Genomic DNA, 12,777 nt, shown 5'->3' on the forward strand with positions numbered 1-12,777 from the left:
TTTTCTTATTTTACCTGAAATTCTGTCTCCTACAGATTGCTTCTATAATGAATGGAAAACTACTTTCTTTTTTAAATATGTTTTTCTTCCTTATGTAGGGTTGTCACTTACTGCATTTTTAACTGTGTTCAGGAAAAAAAAAATAGATAGCCAATGAAGTGAGGATCCCACATATCTTATCATATCTGTTTGTGTTGTACACCAGTCTGCCTGGGGAGAGCCACAGAAATCCAGGGAAGACAAATCTGCTAGCTGAAGTCAAGAAAAATGAATTATTCTGAATACTTATTGTTCAGTTTAGAACATGAGGTTGTTGAACTGAGATAAAGTATCTTGAAGTTATAAGTTTTGCAGTGTGGAAAAACTACCCATCCTTTAAGTTTCTGTCGATTTTTCTCCTTTCTTGCTCATGTGACAGTACAATATATTAGGCTGAAAATAAGGCTCAGACAATATGTCACTTCTTGCAGTTCAAAACTAATATGTTTTATGAAATACACTTAAAAATCACTGGCAGTTTGTATCTCAGACTTAAAAACATAAGATTCTCAAAATTGCAATTTAAACCTGGACACATGACTTTTATTTCCTTTTTAATGTACTGTAAATCCATGAATGTTTTGTTGTTGTCTCTTCATTGATGCATGGATTCTGAAATATTTGTATAAAATAATGTTATAGAAGTCTTCCATACAGTTTTTCAAAATGATATGCATAAAATAAACCAGAATAAGAATGGTGCTGTTTATTTAAAAAAATTCAATAAAACCCCTGATTTAGTCTTACTATAATGAAATTATTGACTGATCTTTAAATTGTCTGTTTCTACCTAAAGATTTGAATACATATCCATCCTTCATAAAAATCCTCAGGTTTTGTCTTTGACGTGGCAAAATCATTCAGTAGTTGTTCTGGGACTTATAAATGGGATCTTTGTAATAAGTTGAAAAAGTCCTGAGTATCTGTTTCTGTCAATTTATTTATATGGCTTTAGAATTGTCAAGCAAAAATGCATAAAACTGAATAGCAATTGTCTCTGCCCCATTCAAATTTTTCTTCCTCTTCACAAACAGCTGCTGAAATACAAAGAATACTACATCAGCTTGGAACACCACAGGACACGCCTGAGTTGAGGCAACAGCTGTGAGTACTTCACATGAAAACACTTAATTTCATTGCATCATAAACAATCGCCTCTTAGGTGATGAGGTGGATTTCTGTTAGGCAGAGTGCTTGATTTCCCTGAGAAAGATGAGCATAGAGAAATATTTGAAACTTTGATGTTGGGCTCTGCTTTTTAAAAGTAGGGTAAACTGTAATCTCAAATCTGCTGATTTGCCCGTGCACATTGCCTGCAGTATCAGTGCGTCTGTAAAACCTGTGCTGTTTGTTAGCAAAGTGGCACAACCAGAAAGCAATATCACTGCTCAAAAACATACCCTCGCCCCTCTCCACTCCAGTCAATGCTTACAGTCTGCCTGTAGAAGTGTCACAAGGTAATGAATATATTGATTGAGGTGGGCTTTTTGTGAGATGGGATACTGGGAGAGGAGAGGGAATGTTGTTTCTAGTGATAAAAGCTACAGTAAGGGGTGACATTATAGAATACATACCAGAAATACAGACCAGAAATAGTAACATAACAGAAGTGAAATCAGACTCCAAGGCAGATGCTCTGCTGGAGTTCAGTCACCTAAAGGTGGACTTTCACTAATATACCTCTAGGAAAGACAGCAGCTGCTCTCTACTCATCTGCATGGTCTAATGAACCAGTATGATTTTTTTATCATTAAACCCCTTTACCACATTAATCTCAGCATCACAAGTGCATGTAAGCAACATATTGTGCTCACCCTGGCATTTTTTGTGTGTTTCATTCTGTGCTGTGGCCATTGAGTAGTAGGAGAGGTGTGTGTTGAACCAAAGTCATCATAATGTTCATTTTCTGTGAACAGCCAAATTGCTTCGTAATAGCCTGAGTTCAGGACCCATAACGTGACAGGATCTAGGCATAAATTCGTACATAAACAGCACAGAAGCTGTAGCTTCAGACCCTTACTGGGATAATTTATGTATATATAGTAAGCTTGCTTGAGTTTTTATCTGTTTTTCACTTGTCTGAATTTTTGGCCTTTCCAAGAGTTGTTTGATTATTCTAAATATTGATGCTGATGGCTTGATAATAGTTTTCCAGGTAAAGCCTTTTTATATAGACTGGGCAAGGAGGATGCCAAAGCAGGTAAAGAATTTGAGTTGCTTTAAAAAAAAAAAAAGTGAATATTGGTAAAAGATTGTGTGATAATATCAGAAGTATATTTATATATTCATAATGACTACAAATGTATTGCTGCACATGAATAAAATAAACCTAAGGGGGCAAAAGTGAGTGATTATTAATTATGCGGTCTCACTGAGGAACACACTTTATTCAATGCCTGTCCCGCCTGGAATCCATGTTGTCATGCCTTTACAGTGAAGAACAGAATAAAGATGGCTTTATGTGCTTCAGAGAAGCTTTTAGTATTGATGTTTTTCTGAGAATCAGTGAAATTTAGCAAAGTAACCCAATGGTCTCTAATGAAAATTTGTATTTGGTTTTAGGCAACAGAAGCAGCAATACACCAACCAACTTGCCAAAGAAACTGACAAATACATTAAAGAGTTTGGATCTTTGCCTGCAACAAGTGAACAGGTAAAACCAAAAAGCATGGCTTTTTTGACTATTATGTTGGCTCATGTGAAGTATTTGAGTCACTTCAATTCTTTATTCCTGTTTTCAAAACATTGTTTAGTTAGTCAACACATTTGCACAATGTGGGAATACTTAAAATGTAAGAATATTTTGTTGCTGTCCAGACTTGTCCCAAAGTTGTTTTTATGTATCACTAATGAAGCAGTGTGATGGAAGTAGTGGGAATCAAGGCAGTGTGCTGTGCCTTTCTGCTTTTTCAGGTAGCTGGACACTTTGTAATCAATTGCAGTGATGCTGTATCTGACTCTGCCAGCACTCAGACTGCCTCCAGGGTCAAGGAATTGTGTGCCAAAAGACTGTTGTCTCACTGTTTGAATAATCTGATTATCGCAGTATGTCAGATCAGCATATGTACTATGTATTGTCACAGGCTTTTGCTTTCTCAAGAGGACTAGACAGGAGCTGTTACTAAATCAACCTGTGCAGACTTTAAACTGCTTTTTTCTGAGGTCTGTGTAAAATCTTTCAGTCAGAAACATGTAAAGTGGCTGTTGTGGGTAGCACACTTCTGTCAGCCCTCCTGTGGTTTCTTATCCTAGCAAAATCTGCCACTTAAATAAGGGAAGAAGAAGAGGATCCTAGAAAACATGGATTCAGGATATTGTCACCCAAACAATTTGCCTGGTCTGTGGATAGTTTCTAAGAAGCTCTTGGGAAAGTGATGGTCTTGTAACACTGAGTTCAAATGACAGGACATGATCTATGTGTGCTCATCCTCTCAAGCTGTTAATTTCTAACAGCAGTGTTAAAACTTGGTCTTGGTATATAACCTCTAGTTCAGCCAAAGTGTCTTTAGTTTGTTGAGTTTTTTTCTGTTTGCTTATCTTGGAGTTGAAAAGTTCACAGTGAAATGTTTTACTGTTTAACTTTACCCTTTTATCAAAGCTCTTTCTTAATGAAATGTCTAAATAACAGATTCATGAATGGCAAATTACAACCTTTCAGAAATTTTTGTAAGGGTTACTGTATGCATATATTTAGGAAAATATGGTGGAGGCTCTCCTGAGTGCGCAATATTCCCCTTCCCTTCACTACATCTTCAAAAAAAAGCAAACCTGAAAGCATTTATGTAAAATACATATAAAGTGTTCTTTCTTTCCTACACCCTTCCTCCTCTCTATATTCAGTCACCTCTGCATATTTTAGCATTCCTGGTGTCAAAATATTTCACACCAAAGCAGATGATTTTACAATCAGCAGATAAGGAAGGTAGAAGCTTTCTTATCACTGCTCATTTCTCATTTCCAGCTGTTAAATGAAAAGAAATACATTGATTTGCTCTTCAAATGCCTTAATTTGTGTGGTTATGTGATCCCAGAAGGAAAGAAGGTTTGTCCATGGAATTGCAAATGATGTTGTTGACAGCCTTCCCTTACACCAATTTAGAAGAGATAGTATGTATATGTTTGGTATTTAGCAGACTGGGAGTAGTAAAGCCTTGAAAAACCTGAGCTCATTTGACTTGGTAAAACTTTTTCTCCTACAGCGTCAAAGAAAAATACAGAAAGACCGTCTTGTGGGGGAGTTCACCACAGCACTCACAAATTTCCAAAGACTCCAAAGGCAAGCTGCTGAGAAGGAAAAAGACTTTGTAGCCAGAGTAAGAGCCAGCTCAAGGGTGTCTGTAAGTATCAGAAAATGTGACACTATATTCTTTACATAGGTGTTAGTGGTGTTCTGTGGCAGATTTGCCTCTACAGTGCTATGTCACTTATAGCTGAGTCTAAATGCTGCAGAGCATGTGCTATATGATTTTATGGTAAAGGCTGCATTGTATTGTGATAACCTCCCTGGACAACTGCTACTTTTTCCTTGCCTTTGTCACACAAAGGAATGAACTACCCCTGTGTTCATGCTATAATCTTGCAAAAGCAACTGCCAGTATGTTTTGAAATGCTTTTGCTCTACCTTTAGATATCAACAGATTTTTTCCTTTGGGGAAGAATGACGTGCCAGATTTCAGTGGAGTATTAAGGTGGAGAAGTAGCTGAGTATTAAGGTGCTGAGTAGCTTCAGATGTTGAGCTTTGCCTTGTCAGTATATCAATTTTGCATTTTCACTCTGTGCCAAATACATGTTCTGTACTTGTAAGTTGTAGCAGGCAGTTACTGAGCTGAATGCTTTTGCTTGTATTTCAGCCTTATGCATGCATAAAGCAAAATCAGGATGAGAACATGTTGAATCATGTTTCAGTTTGACTTACTAGAAACCTTCTAGTATTGAATCCTAGTATTGACTCTAGAAATGCTGCCAGTGCTCTTTTCAGGGCTATAATGTTTTATTTATATTTTTAAACACTGATCATGTAGGGTGGGGCTCCAGAAGATAACTACAAAGAAGGAACACTTGTCTCTTGGGACAGGTAGGTTGAATTACTTACATGCCTTAACCTAGCTCAGAATAATAAACAGCCTGCAGGGAAGCAAGCTGCCCATGATTTTTTTTTTGTTTTTAGCATAAAGAAGGTACTTTGATGGCATAATGCTGAGAAAAAGAAGCAGTTCACATAATGTCCTTCCTTTTTTTCTGATACTTCAACTGTGTCCTTAAGCTCCCCTAAGCTGCATTTGGGTTTTCTGGGACCCAAACTTAGGGAAGAAGAGTCCAATTTGAATAAAGTAGAGCTGTTGTGATGAGGGACCAGGGTTTACAGGGAACTCTCATTACCTCCATACTCTCCAAGAACTGTTTCTAAGTCTCAGATTCTTTTTTCTTGCTCAGATAGATGTAAACTCTGCAGTTGATAATTCAGAAGGAACTTTGACCTTGTATTCATACTTTGAATTTCCAGTCAGCCACCTGCTCTGTGTAGCACTGCTCCAGCAGCTCTGCTACACCAAAGCTGTGGTTATACCATTTCTGTTAGCCAGGAACAGACAAGAGTAAAAACAGACATTTTCTTAATGGATAATGTAAAATGTGCTATGTACTTAACTGTAGTTTTATCCTTCTGAATAATTTCTAATTGTGTTTGTTCAATTCTGCATGGCTTTGGGGGTTTTTTTTGTCTGATAGTCAACCACAAGCACAAGTGCAAGATGAAGAAATTACAGAAGATGACCTCCGTCTTATTGAGGAGAGGGAATCTTCCATTAGGCAGCTTGAAGTAAGTACAAGTGTTACAGCAGGATATGCTTTTGATGTTCCAAAGAAATAGCATTTGAAAGGAACATGAGCATTAATTGGAGGCATGAATCTCGAGGAGTTTGGGTTTGTCTGTGGTATGTTTTTTCTCTTTGAAACTGCAAGTACTGTATTTAGATGTGAAATGTACATTGGAAAGCTACTGGATGAAAGCCATGTTTTGATATACTGTGCTTAATTTCAGTGGTTCTGCTGTGGAATAAGAGTGCTCATGTGATTGCAAGAAAAAGTACATACTTTTTTTCCCCCAATATGGTCCTATTATAGAACCATTTTAAACAGTGAATATAAATATAGCAAAATTATACCTTTCCTCACATGTCTTCCCAATCTATTGTTTCACATGGTTCATTTTTAAGTGGATTTTTTAACATTTCTGGAAATACAGAGATTTTCATTGAAACTTTTTTAAGTAAGGGCTTCATAAATTCAGTCTCAAAGTACCAGAAAAACCTTCAAAATAAGCACATTATGTTTTTTTTTTTTTCATCCTGTAGTATAAAGAGTCATGGATGCACACCCTGGAGGAGAAAGAACAGTATATCTAAATGCACATAGATGCTAAAATCTGTGATGTAAATTTATGATTTCAATTTGCAGGCGGATATTATGGACATCAATGAAATTTTCAAAGATCTAGGAATGATGATTCATGAACAAGGTGATGTGATAGGTAAGTCCAATTCAAATATTACCTGAATTTTGTTTATTCAGTTTCTCTGGCAAGCTTCAGTGTAGAACTTCCTTTTGCTGGAAAAATTTCTCTAATGACACTATCAATGCTAAAGCAAATCGGGTACAACCTAATAATGGGTAGGCTAGCTGAGATGACTGGGAATGCAGTAAGAAAGAGTGCTTAAAATCTAGTTTAAAACATGTAATTTTTCATGTGTATAAAATGTCTTTAAAGTAGCTTTTTGAACTGTTTGTACATCAAGTTGGAGTTTATGTGGGACATTCTACTGTGTTAATGGATCTAAGTGTGCAGATTCAGCAAAGATTCATGCTTTGCCTTTCCTGCAAACAGGTTTATTGTTTTAACAAATGTGATTTTGTTACATTTATCTAGAAATATTTGTTATTTGTTATCTAGAAATATTTTGTTACATCTAGAAATGGAGGATCCATTTTCTGTATCAACTGCTAAGTCATGCTCTGGTCTATGTCCAGAATATATTTTCAGGTCTATGTCCAGAATATATTTTCAGGGCTTTTTTTATCACCTTGACCCATAATTGGTTCATGTTTTTCTACTAAAAAAAAATACAATCTATGTCAATGTGATAGAATACCAAACTATCATGTCTCCTGGGGTATTATTTGGTCCGTTGCCTCTGTTTCATAAACCTTAGGACTTCCTTTACTCTGCTCTCTCAGAGAAGAGAGTAGTAAGTAGCAAGTTGGAGGACAAGTAAAAGGTAATTCAAAAAGGGGAAAAAAAAGGTAGAAGTACTGAAAATTTCTGCCCTGGTTGATATCTAAGTTTTAGCCCAGCATGCAGAACAGGAGAGCTGTTACCTGACATGAATGCAGCCAATCATTCATTGCCTGGACAGTTCTGGAATTAACTCATTAATAAGTGTAGGAGGGGTCAAGCTTTTATAATACAAAGGACATTGATGAATACTGATGAAGACACCAGCATTTTGGGGCAGCTGTTGTGTACACTCTCAAGTATATTTCAGCATTCCAAAACTTTGTCTGGGTTATGACTTACCAAAATTTGAAATCTTTCTTTTCAAAACAAAGACAGCATAGAAGCCAATGTGGAAAATGCAGATGTACATGTGCAGCAAGCAAACCAGCAGCTCTCAAGAGCAGCAAACTACCAGGTAATGCCACTTGTATGAAACTTTTCTGTAGTAGTCCTGACTTGCACTTTCTAATGCACTTCAGATTTTGCCTAGCAAGTTCCTCGAGGCTTGAAGACTTAAAAGTTTATGTTAGACTACAATGGTATTTTTAGGTCAATAGAAAATATAAGTCAGAGACTTTTGAAAACTTTGGGTTTCCTGTGAAGCTGTTTTCAGCCAGACTTTTTCAAAGCCTTCTGAGATTCTATGAGAGCACCTGGAGTTACACCTTTACTTAAAACAAACAAACAAAAGTCCCAAAACCAACAAAAAAGCTTTACACAAACAGACTCCTACTTTTATAATTCAAGAAATTAAAGGTTCCTGTATGTGAGAGAGCAAGCCTTTGGAGATCACTGGAGGAGTAGGGAAGATAAGCAGGAAAATCTTTTGAAAGTGTGGACAGTTAGCACCAATTTTTTACTATCTAAAATCTTCCTGAAGCTGAATATATCCAGCTTTTGTTATTTGCTACTCTGATGCTGAAAACATATTTCAAACTGTCAAACTTTTTTGAAAAGCCTTTTAATAACTTTAAATGACACTTCTTTATAACATTTTTAGAACTTATTAGAAATAATCTTATTAGTAATTAATCTTCCCCTTTAAGCTAGAGTTAGTCCTTAGATTTTTTTTTTTTTTTAAATCCTCTTATGTATGTTAGTAGTAGCTAGGACAATAAATGAGTGACAGAATGTCTGAAAGACTGCCTGCTGATTTCCAAAGTGGTGAATCCTTGAACTGTATTCTCAGTGGGACTAATTGGCACATTAGGTACGTTTGATGACTCCTATTTTGATACTTTTAAAATTCAGGGAAAAAAAAAAATAGCAGCCAAAAATTTCAGTGTAAGGTATAAGTTTTCTGGCTGAAATTTAAAATGAAAACTTCATGATTTATTTTGTGGAGGAAAGGATCTTCCCATCTCAAATGAAGGTTATCAAGACTTAACAAGCTTCTGTTCAGTGGGTCTTGCAGCAGGCACCAAACAGTGCAGAGTTGCTCTGTGTTTGGATGAAAGGACTGTGTAGTTTGCTTTGGATTTGAACTTTCTTTTGCTTGAAAACTTATCCTTGTTCCAAGGTGCTGAAAAATTTCAGCAACTACTGCATCTAGCCTGATCCCCTCAAGTGTTAGAGATGTGCTGGGAGGGATAAGGCTGTTGATACTGCTACAGCTCCTGTTTGTGGTTGGATGAGTTCTATATCACTCATCTGCCCTGTGGAGTGCATTCACACAGCAGAGCAATATGGGCAAAGCCAGGCTGCTTCAGCACTTGTAGAAATGATCAATTGTATGTTGAAATAAGTTTGCCATACCTTGCTTAAGTAGTATTACAGGGGAAATGTTTGACTTCAATGCATTTCTGGTAAGAGGGGGTCAGCAGGATCCAGAAGGAAGAGATTGTGTGTGTAAGGAAATAATGGACACAGGAGGAAGGTACTCCAGCAAACTGATTGAGTTCTAGCAAGTAAAACAATGAAATGAAGAAATCTTAGCCTAATGGTGGGAGGAGTGACAATGAGACAATAAAACTAGAAGAAGAGAATTGTTAAGAAATTTGGTAATCTGGGTAGTACTGGGCAGAAAACTGACAGCTTCAATGAAGAGCTCACACAGATGTTCTTCTTCAGAGAGGAAAATTTAAAAAAACCCAAAACACCAAAACCACCCAAGCAGAAGAAATTTTGCCAAGTACAGCACAGACTGGCTTTACTTTGTGGGCTATGGCCTAGAATCCCAATATCTGATTGTTGTTATTCCTTGGCTATCAGCAAGAGCCTGAGAAACCCTTTGGTAATTTTCTTTTATTCTATGAAGGAAACCTTCAGATTCCATACCCTTCAGGTAAAGGATGACAGACTGCTGCTGGTCTTGAGTGCTTTGGTATCTCAAGTTTCAGACCTGTATGGAAAATGTGAAAGTTCTGAACATGGTCATAATTTGGACTTTATTGTAGTGACATCTATTTAAGTGGGACTCCAGTCATGTCTTTTTGGTTTGGGTTTTTTTGTTTGTTTGTTTTCTTGAAGAGCAAGTTATACTTAAGAAACTTGTCAAAAACACCTTTAAAATAACTGTGAATGGATACACAGCAGTCTAAAATTGTAGTCTTTTTTGTAAGAAAAATTGTGTATACACTAGTAGTCTTTTTTTTTTCCAAGCAGACCATTTCTACCTCCTCTGTTGTGCAATTGATTGTCCATTTTCCTCTCTATGCTGTCACCTGTGCTCATGTTACTTTCCCCAGAGTTCTAATTACATTCATTCATTACATTACTGTGTTTTCTTTCTTTCATTTATTATTAGTGTGTACCAGAAAATACCCCTGAATTCATTCAGTTGAATACTATAGCCATAAAGTAAAGTAGATAACTTTGCTTTTTTATTTTTTTTTTTCCTTGAACATCTTTAGATGACTTGACCATCTTTATATGTAAGGACACAATTTAGTTAGATTCACAGGCAGTAGGATCATAAAAGCATCTGAATAGTTTTCTGATGTTCTGGTGTGGTACAGTTTTCAATCAACTTGGGTTTTTTCTCTATTGACAGCAAAGATCCCGAAAGAAGATGTGCATACTCATTATTATACTTGCTGTTGGAGTATTCCTTGTTGGAATCATCATATGGTTATCTGTAAGAAGTTCATAGTCGTGGTTTGCTCATTGTGAAGTTGAGTAAAATAGTGGTTGTACTTTATCACACTTACCTTCTTATAAGACTTTGTTTTAACCTGAGAAACAATGTTCTCAGTACTGCCATCAGTATAACTGCCTGCCCTCTCAGATGTGGGTGCTTTCTTTCCAGAAAAAAAATAGTCAAGATCATAAACTATTCCGTTAACTTAAGCATAAAACATCTTAAGGTTTAGGGGGCTAATCACAATAATGATAATTTGTGTTGACAGGGTGGGTAATTATCTTTTGGGATACTGCTAAATATTGCTGCCAAAACAAACTCCTGAATTGTTGCTTGAGGCAATGAATTCACATCTCAGAATTTATTTTTAAGTTAGAAATATATTTCTTCTCTCTTTCCCTTCCATCATATTCACCTACCCATTTGATATGGGTGGTTCAAAAATAAAACATAGGTTGCTGAAGTTGATGTGATCTCTTTTATACCTGAAGCCTGTGAATTAAGCCTTCAGTTTGCTTGAAATCTTTTAAATGTTCCATTTATCTCTATATCTGGCATCAAGTATGGTTATGTCTGGAAACCTCCTGCTAAGGTAGGTAGGTTGAATGATGTAATTATGTGAATTCTTTGTTCTAGTCCTTGCATTAAGAAATAATGTGTTTTATTGCACACATCTGCTATCTTTGCATCTGAAGTGTGCATGAGTGGGTTTGGTTAGATGAAAATATGCTCTAGTCTGTGACTTCATAGACTTACTGGGAAGAATAGAAATTCCCAACTTCCTAGCTGCACTTGAATGTCACTGTTCTGAAACTGCTGTGATTTAGTTTCCATGAACAGGTCCATAGTTGTGATGTTTTCACACAGCTTAAGAAAAGAAGATTACAAGTTCAATTCCAAGTTCAACATTGGTATTTGAAATTAGGTTAAAATCAATTGAACTGACTGGAAGCATTTAAAAAGTTTGATGCTCATAGCCTTTAAAATGACCTTTTTTTCCTTTTGTGCCATTTTGTACTAATATATTAAAAATGTAAAAACACTTTTTTGCCAATTAATCTATTTGTCTTTTTACTTAATCTTGATGAACTAATCTGAAAAATGTACAGATAAAAAAGTCACCTAATCTGTATTTTATAAAGTTCTTCCATGCCAGACTGATAGAGAATGCACTGTGTACATGGTGAGCTATGAAATATTATTTGGGAACAATCTAACTGTAAGCATAAATGAATTGTAACCATGCAACCAAAATAAAGGTCTTTTAAAGAGTACACTTTTCTAGTATTTGCTTTTTTTTTCAGAATCCATCTTTAAAAGCACAGATGTTGTCTTTGCCTTTATGTGAATGACTGAAACTTCTCAGAACAACTCCAGAGAATTTTAGCTCAGCTGGTGAGGCAGCCCCAGGGAACCTCTCTTCCTGTACTGTACTTCACATGGTTAATGAAAATGCTCCTGGATGTTGCATTCCCAGGTAGTGATGCTAATGCCCTGGGATTTTTGTTTTCAGACTACACTAGTCTAAATTACAACAACAGTCAGCATTTTATCCAGGTAGCTTTCTTACCAGTGAACTGTCTAAAACTGACTGTGGAAATTTCCTGACTTTAATGTCTAACAAACTCTTCACACTACTGCAAACAAGCACAGAAGGATGACCTGATCCCATTTCCCCAGGAGAATCTTTTCCCTGTTGCAATACCTCATACCTGCCTCTGTCAGTGATGGATTCCATTGACATGCTAAGGAATGAAAAGAGCTTTTTGGCAGTAGAACTTCAGCTCTGATTCCTGACAGATCAGAAATTCTGTCTGTGCTTGATACTTGTTACATTGCATTTGTCTGTTTGGTTTTCCTACTAGGAGTATTTTCTACTAAAATGTGTAGCACCTTGAAGAATATTATTATTGGGAAGAGATGGTATATTTACTGATTGTTTACCTTATAAAGGGATGAATACCCTCTTTACTGAGTTTGTCCCATAGTGACTCAAGGTGGGATAACCACTACATAAAAGCTTCCACTATGAGGAGCTGGTGAGAATCAGGCTGGTGTGACACCACCAAGTAACTTGGAAATTCTGCAAGTTGCACAGCACTGCATTTCCCAAACCCCTGCTGCAACCTGCGGTCTCTGCTTTTCTGTGTCTGATTTGTGTGCGTGTCTTTATTTCCCACATGGAATTGTCTCTTTATTTTCAGAGTCATGTGCCTGTTCAGCTGCTCTCTGGTGTTAGTGGTTGGGGCACTCTGAGGGAGAAGAGTGCTACTGAGAGTCCCCATGGGTGCCTTGCTTGCTTTCATTGATGGTTTATTGAAATAAAACCCTGCTTGTGGGGTGCCTCCCTCACATGCTCTCAGATGAAAGAATTCTTCCTTGAAT

General features: G+C 36.7%; 2 protein-coding genes across 8 annotated transcripts in view; one reads left to right on the forward strand and one right to left on the reverse strand.

Moving 5' to 3' along the window:
• The window catches only part of STX7 (syntaxin 7), a 31,644-nt gene extending 19,976 nt beyond the window's left edge, over positions 1-11,668 (forward strand). For 5 of the 6 annotated variants that reach the window (XM_083857310.1, XM_083857314.1, XM_083857312.1 and 2 more), the window contains 8 exons: positions 1,074-1,143; positions 2,602-2,692; positions 4,239-4,376; positions 5,062-5,114; positions 5,768-5,858; positions 6,497-6,569; positions 7,646-7,728; positions 10,306-11,668. In XM_083857310.1, the coding sequence (XP_083713436.1) occupies positions 1,074-1,143; positions 2,602-2,692; positions 4,239-4,376; positions 5,062-5,114; positions 5,768-5,858; positions 6,497-6,569; positions 7,646-7,728; positions 10,306-10,404 (698 nt within the window). In that variant the 3' untranslated portion in view covers positions 10,405-11,668. The remainder of the gene's footprint in view (positions 1-1,073; positions 1,144-2,601; positions 2,693-4,238; positions 4,377-5,061; positions 5,115-5,767; positions 5,859-6,496; positions 6,570-7,645; positions 7,729-10,305) is intronic. The other variant, XM_083857315.1, reaches the window with a different exon arrangement.
• The window catches only part of LOC310907637 (ectonucleotide pyrophosphatase/phosphodiesterase family member 1-like), a gene marked incomplete at its 5' end in the record, with an annotated part of 520,596 nt that overhangs the window by 171,428 nt on the left and 336,391 nt on the right, over positions 1-12,777 (reverse strand). The window lies entirely within an intron of this gene.

This window comes from Zosterops lateralis (genome assembly GCF_965231275.1).
Source record: "Zosterops lateralis genome assembly, chromosome: 3".
NCBI classification, from domain to species: Eukaryota; Metazoa; Chordata; class Aves; order Passeriformes; family Zosteropidae; genus Zosterops; species Zosterops lateralis.